The 26028-nt window shown below is 34.5% G+C and overlaps 1 protein-coding gene across 2 annotated transcripts in view; it reads right to left on the reverse strand.

Moving 5' to 3' along the window:
• EDIL3 (EGF like repeats and discoidin domains 3) overlaps window positions 1-26028 on the reverse strand; it is a 438462-nt gene that overhangs the window by 289676 nt on the left and 122758 nt on the right. The window contains exon 3 of one of the 2 annotated variants that reach the window (XM_047778232.1): window positions 7626-7655. The exons of the other annotated variant lie outside the window; for it this stretch is intronic. Within the exon in view, the coding sequence (XP_047634188.1) occupies window positions 7626-7655 (30 nt within the window). The remainder of the gene's footprint in view (window positions 1-7625; window positions 7656-26028) is intronic. 2 annotated transcript variants of the gene reach the window in all.

Here is a 26028-nt window from a genome sequence, read left to right on the forward strand (position 1 = left end):
TTATGGTTCTTAGGTGTACTTCCTCAATGGTCAAATCGATCATTTAAAAGATTAAACATATTAAAAGATTTATAAGGAACTAGTGAAAACAATGAAGCCCTATTATGCCAAATCTCCACTGTCTCCACCTTCGATGGGCATCATAGAAGTCACAAGACTTCTATTACAAACTACTATATCCATGCAGTAACCTCTATCATCACTACCAATTGGGATCAGATATTAAGTGAATACATAGTTTTATATTTCAGTAAACTCTTAAATTTCAACTTTATAAACATGTGAAGAACAGTATGGCTTTTGTAGTTTGGTGTTTTAACATGGCTGATTACTAAAAATGTTTTTTCTTTCACACCCATCTGAATATTCCAGTTTTCTCATCATAATTTTTTGTTATTATGTGAGCTTATTCACTATTAATAGCTACCTTTATGTGAACTCAAACTCAGCTTCTTTCTTTGATATTAAAAAATGACAAATGTCAATTTAAAGCAAATTAAAATATCTCCCCTTAAGCAAGAGAAGAAAACAAAAAGAAAAAATTCAAACTTTGGTTTTGAAGTATTTTAAACAAAAAAAGAGTAAGTTCTGGTTTGATTAATTTTAGTCACTGATTTCTTTTACAGCTACAAGATCTCTACTGTGTCATTTTCAGACTGATTTCATTCAACAACATTTTCCATTTCTGTTCCTATTTTAATTCTTATAATGATTTGATCAATTTGATGAATAAATGGTATTTCTAGAGAGGTAAAATAATAGCTAATAAGGCAAAATAAATTAAGAGGATTGAAGAAATTCATATGACAATAAGCCTAAGTTGATAGACCTTAGAGTTAATAAATTAAATATTATATAGATTAGTTCATTTGTAGCAGTCAATTTTGTAACGTAAATGTCTTAATTTCTTAAAGGACACAGAAAAAGGCATTGGTATAATCAGTTTATCAAGTCTCTTACAATTATGAAATTCAAATAAAGGATAAATGAAAATTGGATTTGTGCAACATGGGAGAAGCAACTACTGATTTAACTGTATTAAAGAGTGTTATTAAAGTTATAAACTGACGTGTATTTCACACCCAAGGATACACACACAAGGGAATACCTTCATGTCCTTGTTTCTGAAGGCCTATTTATTGGACCAATGTCAGATGAATATAGTAGCACAATTCTGAGACTATAAAAGGGAAAAAATGATGTAATATCTGAAGCAAATTTCAAAAGAGAGTTACCATATTTATTTGAGCAATAACAACATAATTGGATTACATACATCACATCTAAACATGACTCATTTGGAGGTACCATATCTGTAATGGTTGCTTTAAAAATATAAAGCTCATTAGTTTATAATTAGATCTTGGGATATACCTAGTTTGAAGGAATTTCCTGTATAGTTCATAGGTGTTTTTTCATTTGTTTGTTTTTGCTTTATCTAGGAATCCTTTATTTATTTATTTATTATTTAGTAGTTATTTCCCCAATACAATTTTTTTTCTATTGTGCAGTGTGGTGATCCAGTTACACATACAGGTACACATTCTATTTTCACACATTATCTTGCTTCATCATAAGTGACTAGAAGCAGTTCCCGGTGCTACAGAGAAGGATCTCATTGATAATCCATTCCAAAGGCAATAGGCAGCATCTCTTAAATCTATTAACCCCAAGCTGCCCAACCACCCCACTGCCTCCCCTCAAGGAAATTAAAGATGTACAGAAATGGAAAGATATTCCATGCTCCTTGGCTGGAAAAAAAAAATTAATATTGTAAAAATGGCCATACTACCCAAAGCAATCTATATATTTAATGCAATCTCTATCAAACTACCCAGGACATTTTTCACAGAACTATAACAAACAATCCAAAAATTCATATGGAACCACAAAAGACCCAGATTGCCAAAGCAATCCTGAAAAACAAAATCCAAGCAGGAGGCATAACTCTCCTAGACTTCAGGTACTATTACAAAGCCATAGTCATTGAGACAGTGGGGTACTGGTACCAAAACAGACATATAAACCAACGGAAGAGAATAGAGAATGCAGAAATAAACCCAGACACCTATGGTCAATTAATCTTTGACAAAAGAGGTAAGAACATAAAAGGGGAAAAAGACAGTCTTTTCAGCAAGTACTGCTGGGAAACCTGGACAGCTGCATGCAAATCAATGAAACCAGAACATACCCTCACACCACGCACAAAAATAAACTCAAAATGGATGAAAGACTTAAATAGAAGACAAGACACCATCAAACTCCTGGAAGAGAACATGGACAAAACATTCTCTGACATCAACCTTATGAATATTTTCTCAGGTCAGTCTCCCAAAGCAACAGAAATAAGAGCAAAAATAAACCAATGGGACCTAATCAAACCAATGAGCTTTTGCACAGCAAAGGAAACCAAAATGAAAAAAAAGACCACTTACAGAATGGGAGAAAATAGTTTCAAGTGATGCAACTAACAAGGGCTTAATCTCTAGGATATACAAGCAACTTAGACAACCCAACAGCAAAAAAGCCAACAACCCAGTGGAAAAATAGGCAGAAGACCTAAATAGACATTTCTCCAAGGAAGATGTACAGATGGCCAAACAAACACATGAAAAAATGCTCAACATCCCTGATTATTAGAGAAATGCAAATCAAAACTACCAGGAGATACCACCTCACACCAGTCAGAATGGCCATCATTAATAAGTTCACAAATAACAAATGCTTGAGGGGGTGTGGAGAAATTGGAACCCTCCTGCACTGTTGGTGGGAATGTAAGCTGGTACAACCACTATGGAGAACAGTATGGAAGTACCTTAGAAATCCATATGTAGAACTACCATATGACCCAGCAATCCCACTCTTGGGCATATATCTGGGCAAATCTTTCCTTAAAAAAACACTTGCACCCACATGTTCATTGCAACTCTATTCACAATATCCAAGACATGGAAACAACCCAAATGTCCACTGACAGATGATTGGATTAGAAAGATGTGGTATATACACACAATGGAATAGTACTCAGCCATAAAAAAGAATGAAATAATGTCCTTTGTAGCAACATGGACGGAACTAGAGGCTCTCATACTGAGTGAAGTAAGTCAGATAGAGAAAGACAAATACCATATGCTATCACTTATATCTGGAATCTAATATAAAGCACAAATGAACCTTTCCACAGAAAAGAAACTCATGGTGTATTTTTAATACTCAATGATAAGATGTTTAAATACCTGAAGATAAGATTCAACTAGGATTTTTTAAAAAAGAAGCTTCTAGTATTACAGAAACAGGTGTTAGGTGAGGCTGCCCTAGTAACTCAGATGCTACAAACAAGTGGCACTAGGCTAACGCATCCCATCAGAACATTTGGTGATGAAAATCATTAACAAGTGGATGCTGCATATTCAATAAGAGGAAACCTCCCTTGAGGAGAAATACAAATGTGACATTTTATGCATCCCCTCTGGAAATCAACACAAAAAAGCACTTCAGAAGCATTTGCTTTTCACACTGAAATTTAGAGGATCAAATAAGAGAGATTAGGCATATTAGAAAAAAATTTCTAAAGGCAGAGCAAAGCATAAAAATATTGTAAACAGAATTATATGGGAAAAGTATGGAAGGATTGCTTGTCTTTTTAAAGATGGCAGTCATTATAATTTTAAATATAAAGCAAGTCAAGTATTCTCCATTGTAAAGTGAAAAATCTATATAATTTTTGTAGCATTTGTGTAGTTTTACACAAGTAGTACTATAGTATCTCATTAATTTGTCAGTTTTGTCTCTTCCTAATGTTAGTCCAAACAGAAACGATTATTTTCTTGAAAAAATTCTGAACAAGGAGAATTTGTCATGATTATTGTATTATAATTAATCTAATTCTGTGTACCTTTGGGGTAAAAGTAACTTAAATTTGTAATAGAATATCCATACATTTGAAACAATAAATAGCATCATTTAATAGTAGTATTAACTAGGCACCTAAATGTTTAGATAATCTATGTATATAGTTGTTTTAAAATTAAATTTAAATTTATTGTTCACACATTAACAACTAGTCATCAGGAGTGTGTGTCTGTCTGGCAGCAAAGAACACCCCCATATACTTTACTGTTTCTTCTACTGTTGAACTGTGAGGAATAGCAGGTCTCCTATTAAAAATATTATAATCATTTAATTTAAAGAAACTAAAGTATGTATTAGAAGAAGTTGCTATCCAATTAAGCTATGACTCCAAAGGAAGAATGTGAATGTCATATCCTGCAAATATATGAATGTTTAATTCAGGTACAATTTCTGTGGCAAGCAAAAGATTGCATTTCATTGATGATTTAAACAAATGAGACATAATAGGAAAGAAAGATAAATTAAAAGAAGGATCACAAAGATAAGTTAAAGGAGTCTGAACTTGGAAAAGATCATTCTAGATAAATTCTTTCTCTTTTTTTGGGGGGGGGGTGGTTGGCTGCACCTGCAACATATGGAGGTTCCCAGGCTAGGGATCCGATCAGAGCTACAGCTGCCAGCCTACACCACAGCCACAGCAATATCAGAGCTGAGCTGCCTCTGTGACCTACACCAGAGCTCACAGCAAAGCTGGATTCTTAACCCACTGAGTGAGGCCAGGGATTGAACCCGCAAACTCATGGTTCCTAGTCGGATTCATTTCCACTACGCCATGATGGGAACTCCAAAGACAAATTCTTAATAGAGGAGATGAGAGTAAAAACAGAGAATATTAATAATATATTATATCTATTATAGATAATAGTTTTAAATAAAATTTTTGTTTCACTTATTTATTTTCAATGTTTCTTCTTGTCTGCTAGAAAATGTAAAATTCCATAAATGGTTTACATTACATTTCTTTTGGATAGTACCAACCTAGAGCACAGAAAAAATAATGCTAAATTTGCCCTTAAATCATCCATAAGATACAGCATTCTCCTTCCTATAGTAATTTTTCCCTGTTCTGTAAAATTTAATTGAAGAATAGTTGATTTACAATGTTGTGATAATTTCTATTGTACAACTTAGTGATTCAGTTATACATGTCCACAATCCATTCTTCTTTAAATTCTTTTCCCATACAGATTATCACAGAATATTGGGTAGAGTTCCCTGTGCTACACAGCAGGTTCCCGTTGGCTAGTCATTCCATACACTTGTGTCATATGCCAGTCCCAAAGACTCAGTGCATCCCCACCTACCTATCCCCTTCAGTAACCTCTTTTGTTTTCAAATTCTTTTTATAAAGACTACCAAAGGATATATAAACAGAATAATAAACATTCAGCTAAGAAAAACAATTATTTAAAAACATTGGGGCCAAGAACTACTAAAAAGAGTAAAACTCTACTTAGCACAATTGTTCATATTCCTTATGAAACCAAGACTTTACAAACCTCATAAAACCTTGTCAAAAGTTTTAATTCAACTATATAATAATACCCATTTTATTACATATTTGATAAAATTAAAAGAAAAGCATTTGCTCCCATCATCAGTTTTACGTAAAATGAATGTTTGCTTTACTAAATGCAAATTTTCTTAATGTTAATAAAATCTGTATGTGAAATCATTTAGTTAAAATACTCCTTAAAAATACATTTGTTCTATTCTAATCAACTGTACTAAAACAACAACAAAAACATCTGGTCTTAGCTGAAAATGAAAACATTTTTAAAACATGGTTTAAACCCTACAATGTTCAGATAACTCTGGAATCAAATAAATATTTGGAGCAAAATATTCAGTTGTGTTTACCAAAAGCTTTTCTTAATAAGCATAGAAATTATTAAACTAATTTTAAAATGAGAAAATCAGACCAAAAATAGCTCTATTATATGTATCATTTACATTAATTTAAAATGAATCTTCATCATGCAAAAACAGTAATTCTTTTGCAAAGCCACCAAAACTGCTAAGCAGGCAACATCACAAGGAATGGGGTGTAAAAATGTAATAGGAATAGACTAGGCTAGGAAAGCATGGATGCTCACAAAGATTGGAACCCACAAAAGAAAAAATTCAATTAAGGCTGAGAAATACAGACTCTTTGAGCCACCCTGTCAACACTAAAACCTCAACTCAAGGCAAAAAGAAGTCAGAAAACTAGGCAGAGGAAACTCATAACAACAGGTAAGTTTGCTATTGAGTAATGTGATCAGGTTGCTCCCCAAAAGAGGCAACCCAATACTGACTAGAGTAGGAAGAAATTATAGGGAGTTGTTATCATCCAAAATCAGATTATGAACCATCTAACTATATTGTGAAAATGAAACATTAGTTGAGAGTTTATCTTATTCCATGATTCCATTTCAAGGCAACTTTGACTATAATGCAATATGGCATCCTTGGAGTTTATCAAAGAAATTTGTAAGATGTCTATTTCATTTGCTTTCTATTGAACTTTTGATCTTTTGAACTCACTTTAACAGGTAAAAACCCATGCTCAGTTTTACAGGTAGGTAGAAATCAAGAAGTCTCCCACCAGTTGAAATAAGTTAGTTTTATGAATTAAAAAGACCCTACTTTGTACCTGAGTTTCAATAACTAGGCTATGTTCCACACTTCCTGTAACATCAAGCCCCATTTGTCCATTAGTTTCAGTAATCATTTTTCTGCTCCTGCCTCTAACACCTAACTCCCTTCCTCAATTACTTTGGCTAGGAAAGAGGCAGGTGCTAAGGTCTGGTCTTTCTCTTCCAACAAGCTTCTAATCCTTTCAGCTTAGGGCTTCATCCCTTTGTCCTAATGCTGCTGGTCTGCTAGCCTGGGTTTTTTATAACTTGCTAACCAGATTGGCTGTGGTGGTGTCTACTTTATCCTTATAAATGTGTCTGGTCTTTAGGTTCCTGTCATTTCTTTTTCACATATCCCATTGTCCTAGAACCATGTAGAAATACCATGCCTTCTCTACTATTTGTATCCGTCATAGTGTTTAGTTTAGACCTGAGCCTGTACTTGATAAATGCTGGAAAATGGATGGGAAACAGAGAGACAGGTTTCAGGAGGAAATTATAGGGAGTTGTTATCATTGAAAATCAGATTATGAATTATCTAACAATATTGTGAAAATGAAACATTAGTTGTAGCTGAAACTTACACTATAAAAATTATTTTCTTAAAGAGAGTATTTGAGGCAACAGCATGATTTTTATCCTTAAATGAATATCATGTTCAATGTCAGTCATATATTTGATAATGCAAAATTCCGGAGTGGAAAGTCATATTCTGAAATATGTTTTATCATTTTCCTCTTTTTCATTTGTCTCTCCATTTATTATTTTTCTGCATTTTATCCCCCCAATTTTATAATTTTTGGCATTTTTCTCAATGTTTTAATTTTCCAACTTTGATTAGTCTTTAGTATTGATGTGATGTTTTGTGTTACAATTTCTTCTTTGACAGTTCATTTTCAATTACTTTCTCTTTTCATTTAAAACTCAACCAACATCATTTAGTCTGGGGCAGCATGATGGATCCAAGAAATAAAGTAAATAAAAAAAACTGTGCCAATTTTCTGGTTTAAACCTGAAAAGATACATTTTAAATTGTCTCTATTACTAAGGACATTGAATTAAATTGCAACAATCTTTGCAATATAGGAAGTTTACCTGTTGAAGTTGGCCCTTCTTCATCTGATGCTATGATAAAAGGAAAAGAGACAAGGTGGGAATAAAGAGAGGGAGGGGAGGGGGTGAGGGGAGAGAGAAGGGAAGAGAGAGAGAAGTTGAGATTGAACATAAATATATTTCACATTTCTAAACAATGAATATAAGTCCCTGACTTGTAATTTTGTGTATATATTAGATATTTGTCACTACATATGTCATTACATAGTAATATATTAATGAATATTTACATTAACACTTAAATACTGTTATACCTTAAAATGAATATGTATTAGAAAAGACCATTCAGTTACCTACATTTGAATTTCCTGTCCTTTTGCAAACGATTGATCTTTTTTAGTTTGCATGTATAATTATAAATCATATTGTTTCAAGCACAAATTGTATATAACATAGAAATACCCCAACATCTCTGCTTTGTGGGAATATGCTATTAGCAAAGAAGAATCAAAAGGTTATTGGTGATAGTCAAAAATTTTGTTACATGGAGTAGAAATTATAAAGATAGGAATTATTAAACCTTAGAGTGACTCAGAATCACTTTGAGTATTAAACACAGAGATGTTATCTCTATCACATACATACACATACACACTCAACTCATGTGTGCCACATATTTTAAGATTTAGCAGTGGTGATTATGTAGTGATACCAGGGGAACCTAAATTTTAAAAGTTGATCCCAAGGTATTCTGATAAAATATCCACAGCCCCCAAGTAGCTACATGTGGATATTATAAAAGGAGAGATCACATTATCAAAATACAACTTTATGCCAAAACAGTGGTTTATAGCCCTGAATCTATATGAGAATGCCAAACTAGGTGCCCCACCTCAAACCAATGAAGTCAGAATTCCTTTCAATGGCAGTAACTTATGGCCAGGATCAAGACACTACTAAGTAATGTCAGAAAAACATTTAAAATGAACTACAACTCAAAGCGTGAATCATTTTGATTTTTGCTTTAAAAAGGGAAAATAGGAGTTCCCCTTGTGGCTCAGCAGGTTAAGAATCAGACATAGTGTCTGTGAGGATGCAGGTTTAAACCCTAGCCTCACTCATCGGGTTAAAGTTCTGGTGCTGCCATAAGCTGCAGCATAGGTTGCAGCTGCAGCTCTGATTCAGTCCCTAGCCTGGGAACTTCCATATGCGGCAGATGTGGCCATATAAAGAAAAAGAAGGGGAGAAATATTTCAGAGCAGCAAAACTCTAGGGCTAATGATCTGCTGTGTATATGTGGGGGATGGAGCGTGGTGGTTGCAAGAATGAAGCAGCATCACAATTTCATCTACAATCAACGTCTTTACCTTCATACTAGCAGGCATACTCTGTGAGGAGATATTTCTGCTCTGTACACAAGGGCAGTTTAACCAGAATTTTACTGTTGAATTATATTACTCTAGCCAGTAATATCATTTGATTCATGAAGTTTTAAAATAAAAATTTACTCAGCTGAATTGCTTATAAAGGAGCTCTGTTCCCCGGTGATTTTTTTCAACGTATCACTGTGTAACTAAGGAGTTGTCTCCACTCTTTTCCATTAAGGTTATATCTGCACAGAGTACACATTAGACAAGCTTCCTTTGTGTCCTGACACAAAGTATTTTCCCCTCAGACTGTCTGGCTTGTCTCCCTGGCGTGCGCATGTGTGCGCGCACGTATGTACACACACACACACACACACACACACACGGAGAAAGCAAACACACTTGGCACACATAGCGGGGAGAACATAAATATTTAAAAGCTGTTTGCTGCTTTATCATGTCCAAAATATATCACAACATGTTCAAAGAGGAAAACTGTCAGTAGCTTCCAGGAATTCCCTTTTAGGAAAATACCATAGGGGCTTGTAGAAGTGCTGACTTAGATGGATCATTGTTAGTAAAAGTCTGGAGATGCAAAACGGAAAAAAAAAAAAAAAAAAAAAAAGCTTACAAAGCTTACATCTATATCTGGTCACTTTGTGTGTGTCAAAGTAATTTATAAAGCAACTGATGAGATGAAATATACCCTTATTTGATAGATGAAGATGCAGAGCTTCAGAGTGACTGCACATTTGTTTAAGGTCAATTGGAATTTGATTCCACGTGACTCTAAAACTAAACTCTTTTCTCTATGCCCTCCTATCTCACCAAGTGCTGATTCAGTATCTGCTAAGAGAAAAAGGGAAAAGGGAGAGGGGGTCATGCAACAAGGACTGGCTAGATCTCTGACAACATTCCTTGGACTTAGCCTAAGGGAAAAACAAAAACAAAAACTGTATGAAACGGCTACAAGAGAAACCCCTTCAAGAAATGAAAGGCTCCCTTGAAAACTCCTAGTTCCTTACAATCCAGGAATAGACATAGGCAGGTAAGAACCTGACTAGGTTGTTAAACAAAACATCCTAAGCCTGTGATACCCAAGAAAGAAAGATTAGAAGAGATAAGATGTTATTTCTCCATTTATACATGGATAAGAAAGAACAAGCAAGCACAGAATAAAGGCAATTCCAAACATATAGGAGCCACAGGAATTAGGGTAAAACCCAAGCTCCTGGGGCAAGCAGTGCACTAACCTACACTTCAGCATGTACTACTTGAAAGCATGTTTGTAACAAATTAATGATATTAGAAAAGAAGCCACACAAATCTGCACAGAATTCTATTGCTATGCAATATCTCCAATGAGGTAGTTCCTCATGGTATGTAGATGTAACTACATCCATACTGTTAACCACATCCTTCATATTATTAGCCAATCAATATATCATTAAAACCCACACACGCACACACTCACATACAGGATTAGGATAGGATTGGTATTAATTCACTGTTTCAGTTCTCCTTGGCCAAGATTGCTTTACAGGGTAACTGCAACAAACAAAGCATGATCAAATATTAATAGGTGGCAGCAAGAGTCCCAGGAGTACAAATGAACCTCAAAGTGGACATTAGTGGTTTATTCATTGGCATTTAAGTGAAATAAGTATCACAGAAGTAATGTCATGAGACCCAAATGATTCCTTACTCTTCCTATTTGCTTCTTGCAAGTCATAAAATCAGCAAATAAAAATATGCATATATGTATGTACATATATGTGTTTGTGTGTGTGTGTCACATGCAAGTTCCTCTAATCCTGGAAATTAAAAACTCATGCAGCAAGAAAAATAAAAACAAACTAACAAATAACTCTGTATTATTCTTCCTAGTCACAATGTAGAAGAATATACTGAAATTATGATGACAGAAGGAAAACAGAGTAAAAAATAAGTATCTAATATACAGAATTTAACTTGGTATGATCCTCCGACTGCCCATAACAGAATCACTGGGGTATTTGTTTAAATGCCACAGAGCTAATGGATTTGAATTTTGGGTGTTAGCCCAGGTTGCTGCATTTTTAAAAAGCTCAGTAAGTGACTGCTATGAACACTAAATGTTCAGAATTGTGGCTCTACTCATAGAAAGTTTGTTGCAGAGCCATGGGTCCAGTTGTTGGAACTGCAGCAATAAATTAGAAGGTTTCTAGAAAACCCTTTGCAATGTACACTGCAGCTGTTTCATGGTTTTCAATGCTCTTTCACTTATAATACCTTTAGGTTGGTTTTTCTGCATCAGTGCCTTAGAGGAAGATGACTCCTCCTACAGATTTAGAGAGGAAGTCTGTATCTCTGGATTGAGTAAATCTCTTCCCTTTTCCTGGCCACAGTTATTGGTTTAGGTAGGGATATGACCCATTTGGGGACAGTCATGTGCAAGATGGGTTTGTGTGTGTTTGGGTGAAGAGAAGCTCTTGGAAAGATATTTTCTTTTGAGAAAGTGTCTGCAAATAACCCCCTCTCTCACTCCTTTAGATATGGACAAGGGAGGCTGCGGCCCCAAAAGGAAGTTGGCAGATATCTTGTACCATGATGGGAGCCAGCTTTAGAATGAAGCTGATGCTCAAAGACTGTAGGTAAACAAAAGGAAATTAAATTACCAATGACATTATTGAGCCAATGAATCATATCCTGACCTTACTCTAGACTTCTAGCTCTAAGGAAAAATACGTGCACTTTATTGTTTATCTGGTTGTCCCTGAGCTTTCTCTTATTTGCAACTAATGGCATTTTGCAGCCACCGTAACTACTTTTGTTGTTCCCGTTTAAAATATATTAGAAGGCATAAGAAATTAATTATCTCTGAGGCAGGAAAGACTAGAATTTCATACATTCTAGAGCTGTGCTTTCAGAGGGCAGCTGGGTCTGAAAGCTCAGCTTTTAAATTTTTCCATGATTAGATACAATAAACCTATTCCTCTAATTCTGAAGTTGGTCCAGTTTTTTTTTGTTTGCTTGTTTTTTTTTTTTTTTTTTTTTTTTTTTTTTCATGACAGTTTGAAAGGGTACATGTTCATGAACTGGGCTGACGCTTAGCCAAAGAAGAAGGCATCCTACATACTTTTTTCACTTTCTATATCTCCCCTTCCTCCCTTTCTCATTTGCTCATAAGAGATGGGAATAGTTATTGTCAAGAACAGTAACTACCCAAATCCAAACCCTGATATACATGTGCTATTAAAACACATATATTTCTTCCTTGGCCAGGCTCTAGTCTCTTAATGTGAGCTCAGCAATTCTTATATCTCCTGCTTTTGTTTACCTTATCCTTGAGTGTTTTAAGTAAATTTTTATAAGTTGGAAATTCTATCTATTTAAAACAATTCTATACACAGCATGCCTCACCATCAAATAGGAAAAGCTCATTATGAGATATATGAAATACATTTCTTAGCACATTATAATGTATTTTACATAGAGATGTTATTTAGTTCTTATTGACTTATGGATCATTTTGTTTGCTATACTATAAATCTAGTTAATTATGTACTGAATATGCTTTGCAAATATACAATTATCTACGTAATTCATTATTTCCATGAGCAAAGCAACAAGAAATATGTATTCCTATACTCTCACAACATTTTAGAGTGTTTTTATTCAACTGCAGTGATGCAAAAATAACAATGATGGTATTTATGCATGATTATTCATGCCTGCCCAGATGTTAAATGCTATCTGTGTGTGTGTGTGTGTGTGTGTGTGTGTGTGTGTGTGATTACTAAGGCAAAGAAGAGCAAATTACCATTTCAAATTTGTTAATTCAGTCATTTAACTAGGTTGTGGAGTTGCCTCTGGAAGTATTCAGAGAAGTATTTAGAGGTTTTGGCTTATATGATTTTTCTTTTGACATATTGTTTGTTGATCTGTTCTTGGCCAATGGCCCAATGAGAACATACCGCAGGACCTAAAATAAAAGTTGCTATTACCAATCCTTTCTTTGTAAAGGTAAGAAGAGGAATGCTAGTCTCCTTGGCCAGAGACTTCAGACAGCATGCTCAGTGGTCAGTTCTACACTGTCAGAACTGCAGAACATCTGAGTCACGCTGAGGAGAAGTAGATAATGTATTTGCATAAAAAATGTCCAGAGATTTTCAAAGTGTTCTCTAGTCTATTGATCTTCGATATGGCATGCAATTTGATTCCTGCGCTAGGTTTGGAAGATGGTATCTACTTGAATAGAGTTAATTAGATGCAGTACATAAAATACAATCATGTACACATGTAGTTAGCATATAAGTATTTATTTATTTGTATGTTTAGTAATCTTTTTCATGAGACTAGGAGTTTCATGAGGGCAGGGATGTGCCTCTTTTGCTTACCCTTTTGACTACAGATTTTAGAATAGTATTTACAACACTGCAGGGCTCAATACATATTTCTCAAAAGAAAGAAAGGAAGAAAATATGTGTATATTTAATATAGTCCTCTGTGTTACTCAATAAAATTCAGTTGCTTCATTATGCTACATTATTAGACTTACCAAAAAGAAAGCCTCATGTTATCTATGTTTTAGTTATGTAGACATTTATGTAAGTATATATACACATTGTAACTTATATGATTATAGGTAGTCATTAAATCAGATTTTCTTTCTTGAGACATGAAAGAGAAAAGGAGTAATGCCTATAAAGACAATGATTGCTCTAATAACCAATGGATTACCTCCTGAAAAAATAAACCTGCGATTTTAACCCAAAAAGTATCAAACTATAGTTTATAATTAGATCCATCAAAATGGATTTACTAAATGCACTTTCTTAGTAGTAACAGAGCTCACATGACAAACTATGCAATGAATCACATTAAATGCAATTAGCAGGGCATGTGTGATTTTCTCATTTTAGAATGAGGTCCAAATGAGGAAAATCATGTATGTGTGACTGGGTCACCTTGTTGTACAGTAGAAAATTGACAGAACACTACAAACCAGCTATAATGGAAAAAATAAAAAATCATTAAAAATAATAAATAAATAATTAAATAAAAAGAATGAATGGAAGCTTTGGTTTCATTTTTTCTACTAAGTAAAAAAAAAAATGTAATTTATAAAACTAAACCAGAGCATAGGGTAGCTGGCAAGTTAACCTATATTCATATCCTAGCTAGTATTAAAGAGACTTTGAAGACATAATTAGGACACATTTTGCTACTTAAAAAAAGCACTAAAGATCTTTAAGCTTAGTGATTTGACATTACAAGGGCCTATAAGTCAATATTTCATGTATTTATACAACTGTCCTCAAACGTCCTTTGTTTATTCAATGTGCCCTCCCTCCTTATTTAAATTCTTCCCATTGTTGTAAAATGAATGCAAGTCTCACCACCTTCCATTTTTAGTATTTATTTTATAGTTTCCAGATTTAGTTACCCCCTAACATCCCCCAGTAGCTTTGAAACTATAACCTAAACCCAGTTCTAAACAAAGTGGCAATAGTATTTCCCAGTCTTATTCCCAAGCTGGATGTTATCTGTGGTCCTTCTACCAAGGGTAGTGGTTATGTTTTAATTTTGTGTAGTGTACGTAATTAGTACTGAGTAAATATTTTTAGAAAGCTATCTGGTTTATAGAGATGAGAAAAGGAAGCCCCAATAAGTGAATTTAAGGGCTGTTTTTACATTATTGTGAGCCATGTAAAAAGGAAATGGAAAATTAAACCTAAGACATCCTGACAATTCATGGACAAATAAAAGAAACTTGTGAAAGATAAAGCAGGGCAGGAGTCAATAAATGATTGCTTAGATTTATCAATTTCCAATACAATTAATTCATAATCTTTGTGAAAAATTAATACAGGAGGTTGGAAAATGAAGAATGCTGTTTAATGTGATAGGAAAGCCCTGCAGCTGAGGTTATTTGCTCGTCATATGTGAACTGCAAATAGTCATGGCATCTATACTGTTCTGTTTCACAGCAACTGACAGAAGGAAGCTTATACCATCAGGCTCATGTTTGATGGATTTCTGCTGTATTTATGCGTGGGAAGCTTTTCACTTCAACTTCAATTCATTCTATAAGTCTAATCTGAAGAGTAAATCGGTTAAAACCAAAAGAACCAAAACCAAGAAAGTAATGGATAAGTCAGCAATATTGGCCCGAATCTCAGTGACAGCTTCCACTGAAGGAAACCACAGGATATAAATTGTTCATGTCAGAAGAGATTTTTGATTAAGAGGTTGGCCCAAAACCCAGTGTTATAATGGCTTAATATTTGCATTAGAAAACAGATATATGTTTACTACATTAATTAAATCATCTCAATTATCAGAGTTCCTGATGTGGTGCAGTGGAAACAAATCCGACTAGGAACCATGAGGTTGCAGCTTCGATCCCTGGCCTTACTCAGTGGGTTAAGGATCCAGCGTTGCCATGAATTGCAGACATGGCTCAGATCTGACATTGCTGTGGCTCTGGCATAGGCCGGTGGCAACAGCTCGGATTAAGACCCCTAGCCTGGGAAACTCCATATGCCGTGGGTATGGCCCTGCCCTAAAAAGACAAGAAAAAAAAAATCATCTCAATTATCAACTAAAAACACAAACTGAATTTTGAGGTTAAAATTCTTAAACAGCATACATATATATATAAATAATATAGAATTATAATTAAATGTTTATACTATAAATAAAAAGAATTATATAATATGTTCTATAACATGTTTTCATTAATATATTGCACATATTTTTCTGTGTCAATACAATAAGTGGATATGGACAGTTTTTAATAATATTTTATTTTGTGGATAAACCATAATTTATGTGACTAAGTCTCTATTGAATGGTATTTGGAGGGATTCAGGATTTTTCTCTAAGAAATAGTATTTCAAGGAAATACTATTTGGATTCCATTTGAATAATGGTAGAACGATAAAACAAAAATCAATGATCAAATAAATATATTAAATAAATAAGAGCTCATAATCTTGAACACAACATAAACTATTCAATTTTTATAAATAAGGCTTTTAAAGGGTCCTCTTTTATGCTGTCAGCCTATCTTTAGTAACATACCTCTTAAATATGTTGGACAATATTGCATTTGTGACTTCTTCCTATGAAAGTTACTCCTTTGCACAGGAATTACTATTAATGGAGATTGAGTAAAAGTTACAGTGTCCCATGTCTGAGTAGCACAATACACAAAGAAATGGCTAAGCTCTGAGCTTGAGCAGATGCAGCCTTAGACTAATAGATTTCCCCACCCTTCACCCTCAACTTACTAGGGATTATATAGAGTTACATACTGAATATAATATTCTTACATTAAGCGATATAAAACTTCTATGTTTTTTAAAAAAATTAATGACGACTATTTGAAGTCAGATAATTATTACAAAATAGTGGCATATAATATGTGTATATGAACACAGTCAAGAACTTAATATGTTAGTTATTTCAAACATGACATTTATACCACTTTTGAAATTTGTGAAGCCTTTTAGTAAAATACCATTCCCTTTTTACTGCTTATATTCCAAAGAAGAATTCAAAAATTTTATCATGGCTTTGACATGATGGGTTCCCTAAATATAGATCCACACATTTGGCTTAATTAAAATATCTTTTGAAATTCAAAAGATGAAGGGGAAAAACAGAGGAAGGGGTAACTTGAAAAGAGCAAAGATATCTCTGGTGAATCTACCTGCTTCTCTTTGGCCAAGGGGAATTACTATTTTTTTTTTTCATGTAGTTTGAACTCATTCCAAGGACACTAACTATAAGAGATAAAGTGCAGCCTCTGCTTGCCCATACAGAACTCGATTAATCTAATGTGCCACTGACTTATTCAGCAGTGAGTTAATGACTGCTATAGAGGATTTTTTTTTTTTTTCTGCCTGTTAAAATAGAAACTAAAATTAAATGCTTTCTTTTTGGAATCATTAGGACCTTCTTTAAAAGGAAATAGTCAGTGTAGCCACATTCAGGTGTTAATCAAATGACATTGACAATGTAATTTCCCTGTCTTCAAAACTTGTCTCCCTAGGCTGAATTTTTCCTTAATTGGAATGTCTTTAAGGAACTCAACTGATAAAAAAGTGGACAGGTCTAACGTTGAGACAATGAAATTGAATAAAGGTACAGGGCTATTCTGGGAGGGCCCAAGGCCCATTCTTCTTATCTTTGAGGTTATTTTCAAGTTGAAAATGCACACTAACTCCTACTCTTCCAAACTGTTGAGAAACAGTCTAGGAAACAACCTGCTCAGAAAACAGGATGTAAAGCAACTTTGCAAAAGAGAATTTTAAATCCAAACCAAACTTAAAGGTCACTTAGTCCAATTTGCCAACCCAAAACCTAAACAGTGCTTCAAAACGTTTAGTGCCAGGGAACTCATAATCTCACAAAAAAACAAAGAAAAAACATGTCACATTACTCTCCTAAAGATAGCCTGTGGAAAACAATGGAATAATGTGACTTTCTTGGACATACTCTCTACTCAAATATTTGAAGACCAACTATGTTATCCTCAGTAAAGAGGAGATTTACTGACAGAAAATTCTCCACTTAATTTCATATATTGTGGTATATGATGTGGTTATCATTTTAGTTACCCTCCTCCTAATAAATGCAAATGTGTCAAGGTCTTTCAAATAGTGCAACAAGAATGAAATCTTTATAGCAACACTAATTAGATGCCCAGATGAGCTCTAACTATTATGAAATACAATGGCATCATTACCTGCCTTTTTTAGGCTGCAATATTACAACTAGTAGTCTAATGCTGTATTATGAACTAAAAGAGTAAAGAATTAATTTATTTCCATTCTCTCCTTCCTCCTCATATTATAGACCAATTCTTAGAACACCAGCGACTACTAATCTTATCTCCTTCCTATTTAAAGTCAAGATTGGGCAGAAAAAAAGAGGAGGAGGGAGACATGGGGTGAAGTTCAAGGGAGAATAGACCGGCTTGCAAGCAATGCTAAAAGCACCTTAGCAATAGGAAAAACTGCATAACTTTGAAACCAAGCAAAGCCTTAAAGGTATTTTTCCCGTCTTTCATTTTCTCTCTAGCAAAAAATATAGTTTGTTTGTATTTCATTTGTAGCTGATTAAGTTCACAGACAGGAAAACCAAACACTTGTCTTCACTGAAACAGTTTCCTTTGTGCCCAGGACTAGGTATCCATCTAGGAGGATATAAGTATTCTGTGATTTCTCATGGGATTTTCCACATGCCAACGGATATTTCTAGTCATACAAGAGTATCCTGAAAACTATTTTTGAACTTTACAGTTGTTTCTTTCAGCAATTAATTTCTGGTTAGAAATTCTAGGTAAGAAATTCGCATTAATATTAGTCAATAAGTCACATTCTTTTCCCAATCAGCTAACTACTAGACAAAGTCTTAATGAAAACAATCACAATAACTAATGAATTGAAAAAGAGATACGTCTTGGAGGAAGGAAAAAAAGTAATCGAAAAAACAGCACATCTTAATCCTCAAAACAAAAGCCTAAATTAGTACTTAAAAATTAACACAGGAGTTCCCATTGTGGCACAGTGGTTAACGAATCCGACTAGGAACCATGAGGTTGCTGGTTCGGTCCCTGCTCTTGCTCAGTGGGTTAACGATCCGGCGTTGCCGTGAGCTGTGGTGTAGGTCGCAGATGCGGCTCGGATCCCGCGTTGCTGTGGCTCTGGCGTAGGCCAGTGGCTACAGCTCCGATTCGACCCCTAGCCTGGGAACCTCCATATGCCATGGGAGTGGCCCAAAGAAATAGCAAAAAGACAAAAAATAAATAAAAATAAAAAAAAATTAACACAAATACTATTCAGTTAAGACTTTTGTGTTTGGTTTTTATAATGTTTGTATGTTTCAATTATATATTAGCAAAAGAGATTACAGAATAATGTTCCTGGGATAATACTGTTAATAACATTGAAAACTATGTTCCCAAGAGTCTCATCTTTGTGATTTTTATCATCCTATATTTTGTTTAAAATGTTACCATGTAATAATTTTATTGGTGAAGCACATCCATTTCAGCCATCTCAAAAGCCATCTCACCCATCAAATTTGATCCCTATGTCTGGAAGTAACCTTACCCGCTCTTGACACCTAAGCACATTACTTTCCTCTTATTATGATTATTTTCTGAATTATGTAATGACTATTGATGTGTGGGTTTTATAGTCCCTTTCCAAGGGGCTATATCTTTATAAGTATCTCAAGGTCAAGCCCTTTATCCTGGGGTTATAGACAAAGGGGAGACTAGGCTCTGGGGGTCAGGAACAGCATCAGCAATGTTCAATAATATTCATTAAGTGAAATATTTTAGTTTTCTTTTCTGCCTTTTTTTTTTTTTCCCCAGGGCCTCATCTGCAGCACATGGAAGTTCCTAGGCTAGGGGTTGAATCCAAGTTATAGCTGCTGGCCTATGCCACAGCCCCAGCGACATGGGATCTGATCTGGGTCTGTGACATACACAACAGCTCATAGCAATGCCGGATCCCCGACCCACAGAGCGAGACCAGGGATCGAACCCGCATCCTCATGGATACTACTCAGATTTGTTTCTGCTGTGCCACAATGAGAACTTCCTGGTCTTTTTCTGCTTTGTGATTCTATCTTTACACAAAGCCGTAAAGAGCTTATTGTTGATGTAGCACATCTACGAACCTCGTATTAATATGTTGTCATAAATTCCAACTTGGTATTTATTATGCTTTTACAGGATTCCTATTTTGCAGTCTTGCAAAGAAAATTCAATTCATAAGTTATTTGCTATAAGCATAAGGAAAGCTGTATTCCTGAAAGGCCAATTCCTAATTATGCAAGCATTACTTACATTACTCATAATTTTCAAATAATAAAACATAGGGTCCTCTTTTTTTTCCCATAAGAAGTAGGTGATTTGTCAAATTATACACTGAAGAAAATAAAATTTTGAAAAATTAAAAGCTGACAGCTAAATTGCCCCCAGTTTGCATATTCAAGCACAAGCAGGACAAATCCTGACATAAAAATAATAGGTCAGGATTTATTGGACATTTCAACAATGTCATTAATGACTGAAATGATGGAAGAATATTCAGGGACTTAGAAGCCTGATTTCTGCATGTGACTTTTGAATTGTCTATAAGGTTTAGCTATTTTTATTTACTTATTTCATAAATCCTACATAGCTTTTATTCTAAAGCAGAAACTATTCTAAGAACCTTACATTTACTAATTCGCTTTAATTGAACAAAACCCCTTCGAACTTGGTACTATTATTATTCGGATTTTACACATAAGGAACGAAGGCACCAAGAGATTAAGCAACTTGCCCAAAAGTAATAAAGGTAGTAAAGAGAAGAATCAGAATTTGAATTCAGTCTGGCTGAATTAGTTCTTAATCACACCACGATGTGATTCTTTAGAAAATGTGTTCCTAAAGAATTCTAAGTGAGCATGTTGAGCATGACAACACTGGAATTAGAAGTATTATTATTATTATTGTTGTTGTTATTGTTATTATAGCTCCAGGTTCTCTCATTGCTTCAAAGTATCCATCCTCATATGTGTAACAGGCACACTTTAATCTGGACACTGGACTGTGGAAAAGCATGGGACAAGATTTCAGGTTTGACACATATTCTGCCCATCTTTGAGCAGGAATCTATGTATGACCTTAGTATAATCATTGTGTTTATCACAGATTCACTCTGCCTTTTAACACTGAGATTGGTATTAGCTCAACTAATTCAAGATTACTGCAAGAATAATATATATTAGCATTTTAATAGATAGAGAATGCTAAAAATATGAGATGTTACTAAAGAGAAAGGGGTGAGGGAAAAATATTCTTGGCATTATAGTGATTGGTAAATTGCATAAATGTCCCACACTTCAATTTCAGGACACGATGGCCCAATAGTCAGAATATCTGCTTGTGATGTGAGCCTTACCACAGAGGTTTTCGGTCAGGAAATCGTTGTGGAGATAATGTAGCTCAACCACCATAGTTGAATAATTAACAAAAGCTGACCTCAGAGCCCAAAGCACATTCTGGGATGCACCCTGATTTATCCATTTCTTGCAGAGCCAATGCCACTGATTGAAAGAGACCTGAGTTGACACAAACATCTGTCTTGTTAAAAATATGTGAGTGCTACTGTGTTGATGAGTAGCAGTGATGAGCTCTGTACTCAATTGCTCTCTATGATTTCAATGAAGCACTGGGGTCAAATTTCTCCATTAAATTTTTACGAGATAAAGACATAATAGGGATTTCTCAACATTTTATGCAAAGAAGGTGCTAATTCTTACTTAATACATCTTCCTAGGATCAGTACTTAAGAAAACCCCCTTATTTGTGGTTCTTTTACTGAGGAAATTGGATTCTCCCTACTTTCCAAGCTTTGATTCTTTGATTAAAATAAATAAAGGTAACAGTAAATACTGATTGGTGTCCTTTTTTTTTTGTCTTTTTAGGGTTGCATCCATGACATATGGAAGTTCCCAGGCCAGGGGTTGAATCAGAGTTATAGCTGCTGGCCTACACCATAGCAACACCAACCCTGGATACGAGCCACATCTGTGACCTACACCACAGCTCATGGCGACACCAGATCCTCCTTAACTCACTGACCGAGGACAGGATTCAAACCTGAATCCTCATGGATGCTAGTTGGGTTCATTACCACTGAGCCACAAAGGGAACTCTAATTGCTTTCCATTTTAAATCATAGTTTGGTAAATTTTATACCTTCGGAGGGAAAAAAATATATATTCTAAAGAGGATTCTGCCCAAATTCTCTCTCATTATATGACTGATTTAAAGAGTAAGCCATAAGGTAAACTATGGACTTTGAGAAGTAATGAAACCTCAGTGTAGATTCATCAGTTGTAACATGTGTACCACTCTGGTGAGGGATGTTGCTAATGGAGGAGGCTAAGCATTTATGGGGGCAGGATGTAAATGGAAATTCCCTGTAGTTTCTGTTAAAATTTTCTGTTAACCTTAAACTAGTATAAAAATAAAAAGTCTATCAAAATAAAAATTATGTGTTGCCACTGTACTTTAAATACGGACGCCAGAATTTGCCTTCACATAAATACTTTGATATATGTTGAACAATAAATTGCCCTAGAAGACAAAGTTACCTTGAGGTGTCACCCAGTTTTCCTCTGGCTTCAGGGACTGTGGCCAAATAAGACTTCACACACAATGACATGTACTTGAAGCTCCTTGAGGAAAGATGCGTGCCTTCTATTTCATTGTAGTGACCCTTACGCTTTACTCCTGTAATTTCTCATGACAGTATGATTTTAGCACATAGTAGGTGCCGAGAAGATTTGTTGATCTAATTTACTAACATTAAATTACTACAGGGGGGTTCTAATAATTTTAAGAAATAAATATCAACCTATCAAAATACTGTTTTCAGTGAATTCTTAATGCTTCATCTCTTTCTCTTCATTCTCTGCATTGTGTACATAATGCTAAGAGGAAAGCTGAGGACAAATATGCCATCATTCATCCAATAACATTTCACTAACATCATATTAATCATTTTCCCACTTCCTTTTGTAACCTTCTTAGGCTTTCCTTATCAAGTCATTCTAAGTGTGTTCCATGCTCTAGATGCTCCAGAGCCATTTTTAATGCTTCTTTAATAAAATGCCTGTTCCCTTTCTTAGTGTTCTTACCTTACCTTAACCTTTTCCTCATGGTTGTACAAATAAAACTGGATTTTCTATAGGCCTCTTTATAGTCTGTCCTTTTAAAATGATTTATGGCTTTATATAATAATTGCTTAAGAGAAATAAAAAGGGATGTAGTCCTCATATGCTATTTTAAAAATATATTCGATGGGACAACAATCTCTTCTTTTACTCCGCAAATATACATTTTCTCCTCTTACACTAATCAAATAACCACAAATCTACATTACAGTGATTAAGAAGATTTAAGCCCATTAAGCTTTCTTTTCATTATAAATCTATCATGATAAACTGTTTAGCCTTTTCCATACAATCCTTATGATATTAAAAGTTTCCAAGTAACTCTTATCCCAAACATTTACTTTTAAGAATTTAGTCTAAGGAGACAATGGTGAATATACACAAAATATAGTTACAACAGTGTTTACCAATAAAGGAAATTTGCATGGCACTTGAATGTCCAAAAATAGTGGCTGGGTAAGTAAAATGAAGGTAAATGATGAAATGTTAACCTGATATATTATTTTATGTCTTTTTTTTTTTTTTTTTTTTTTTTTAGGGCCACACATGTGGCATATGAAAGTTCCTAGGCTAGAGGTTGAATTGGAACTGTGGCTGCTGGCCTATGCTGCAGCCACAGCAATGCAGGATCCCAGCCTCATCCGTAACCTACAGCACAGCTCACTGCATCACTGGACCTTTAACCCACTGAGCAAGGCCAGGAATTGAACCTGCGTCCTCATGAATACTAGTCGGGTTTGTTACTGCTGAGCCATGATGGGAACTCTGTAGCCTGATATTTTAAATAACTCCAGGAAAGAATTTTTAATGAAATGGAAAGATAGTAATTTCATATCCTAAGTGAAAAAAAGTGATCAAAGAATATGGTATGTATAAGTTTTATGCATTGTGTATATATACTCATAAACACCCACATGCAGATAATTTTGTAAAAAAGGTGTCAACTTAAATTGCTATCACTCTTTATATGACTATGGCTTTATATATATATATATATGGCTACATACAGAGATGAAGGATCTATAGATAAAGGTAAATGATTTAAAAAAGAATGAAAGTATATATAACCTAAGATTATGATACTTTTAATTTACTTCTTTTACTTTGTATTTTGTAAGTTTTATTACATTTGCAATCAAGAAAATCAATAAACTCTAATAAGATATAAATTCTAAAATTTGGCTTGAATATATAAAAGCAATATACACACTGTACACTCTTCTTTCTATGAACAGCATTTAGCAACTCAGCCTAAAGATAATTATGTTTTCATTTTCTTGTTTCCACTGTAATCACAGGAAGAACATTTTGCTCATTTTCTAGCAACATATCAATTTCCATGAAATAATAAAATTTTAATACCTTGTCATGACTGGTGAAAAATAATGTTATTTTTTAATTACTTGCTCTGTCTGGGATAACATGGATTAATGTGTACTTAATTCAATTAAAAGAAAACAAAAATAGGTGTAATTATGAAAATCAAGCAAGAGATTCATGGTGAAATTCAATGGAGAAGAGGAAATCAAGTAATAGTATGCAAGGTTTTAAAGATTGTTCAGCATGTCTTAACTAATTTATAAATCATTTTCATGTCTCCTATAGGTCTCTTTCCAGTGAAATTGGGAGAGAAAAATTTGCCAGAAATTAACCCTAAATTTGGCATTTAGTCTGTCATTTTAAAGCAGTAATTTTTATAAATGGGTAGAACTGTGCAATTTGACAGTGCCACAACCAACTTCATGCCACTCCACTTGGAATATGAATAAAAGGATGATTTGATGTTACTTTGTATTTTTCCTTTTCTAATGTTTTCCATGTATTTTCCTAAAACTAACAGAAAATAATCATTTTTCCTTTTTAAGAAGTTTTTACGTTTTATCCCTTATTAAAAAAATAGAGGATTGATAAAAGTATTACTAAAATTTTTGAATTCATAGCTAGTGACATATAAATACACATCTACAAATGTATCTACACATTTACTAACTTTTTGCACTGCCAATAAAAACTGTAAAGAAAATGAAATGGAAAAAAAAGCAACTAACTTTCCATGGTAAATTGTAAAACTAGTTGCAAATTCTTCCCCTTCTTGCATCCTCACCTTTGTGATATGAAGTGGCAAGTCCTCCCATCAAAAGTGTGGTTAGCTAGTGTGACACAGGCTAAGACTTGAAAAGTGCCTGTAATTGGAACTTGATTTTTCTCATTGCTCTTCAGATCTTTCCACAACCACTATGTAAGGAAACAGAGACATGCCATTCCAGCCAAATCATCTTCTACGACACTGCACCAATCAACCAGAATACCTCTTAAGTAACTCACACAATTGTGAGATGAATTTGTGTCTAAACTCAACTTGTAATTTGTTAAGCATAAAAAGCTTAGTGATACACATCTACTTTCACTTAATTCACAAAAGTATTTTTACCTAATTAATAGGAAGGGTACATTCACAAAGGCATTTATCCTTAATTAATAGGAAGGGTATATTCTCAGAAAAAAAAGACAGTGGTTTAAATGGTACACATCACAAAATTTTAATGTATCACAGTGCACATATGCCAATCCCAAGCCCCTAATCCGTCCCTCCCCTGATTTACATGCACACTGTGGTATATGAAATGACTGTCTATGTATCACTGAATCACTTAATTGTACAGAAGAAATTATCACAACATAGTAAGTCAGCTATACTTGAATAAAATTTAGAAAAATGTTACATTGCCTTTTTTTTTTTTTTGTCTTTTTAAGGCCACACCCATGGCATATGGAGGTTCCCAGGCTAGGGTATATTCTCAGAAAAAAAGACAGTGGTTTAAATGGTACAAATCAAAAAATTTTAATGTATTACATTCCCCACTGGAATGACTAGCCAATGGGGAACTGCTATATAGTACAGACAACTCTACTGAATATTCTGTGATAATCTATCTAGGAAAAGAATCTGAAAAAGAATGAATGTGTGTATATGTATGTATAATGTGTTACATTGTCTTTTTTTTTTCCTTTTGTTTTCTTAGGGCCACACCCATGACATATGGAGGTTCCCAGGCTAGCTGCAGGAATACACCACAGCCACAGCAATGCCAGATCTGAGCTGCATCTGTGACCTACACCATAGCCCACCACAATGCCAGATTCACTGAGCAAGGCCAGGGATGGAACTATGTTCTCATGGATGCTAGTCAGATTCATTTCTGCTGAACCACGATGGGGACTTCTTTTTTCTTAAAATACAAGTCTTAGCACAAACTGGCACTCATCTTTTGACTGGGCAAGAGAAGATTTCTGTACTTGATATTTTCTGAAGTTCTTTGATGCTCTCTATATTTTTTCTGGAGTTA

This window comes from Phacochoerus africanus, chromosome 4, assembly GCF_016906955.1.
Source record: "Phacochoerus africanus isolate WHEZ1 chromosome 4, ROS_Pafr_v1, whole genome shotgun sequence".
Taxonomy (NCBI): domain Eukaryota; kingdom Metazoa; phylum Chordata; class Mammalia; order Artiodactyla; family Suidae; genus Phacochoerus; species Phacochoerus africanus.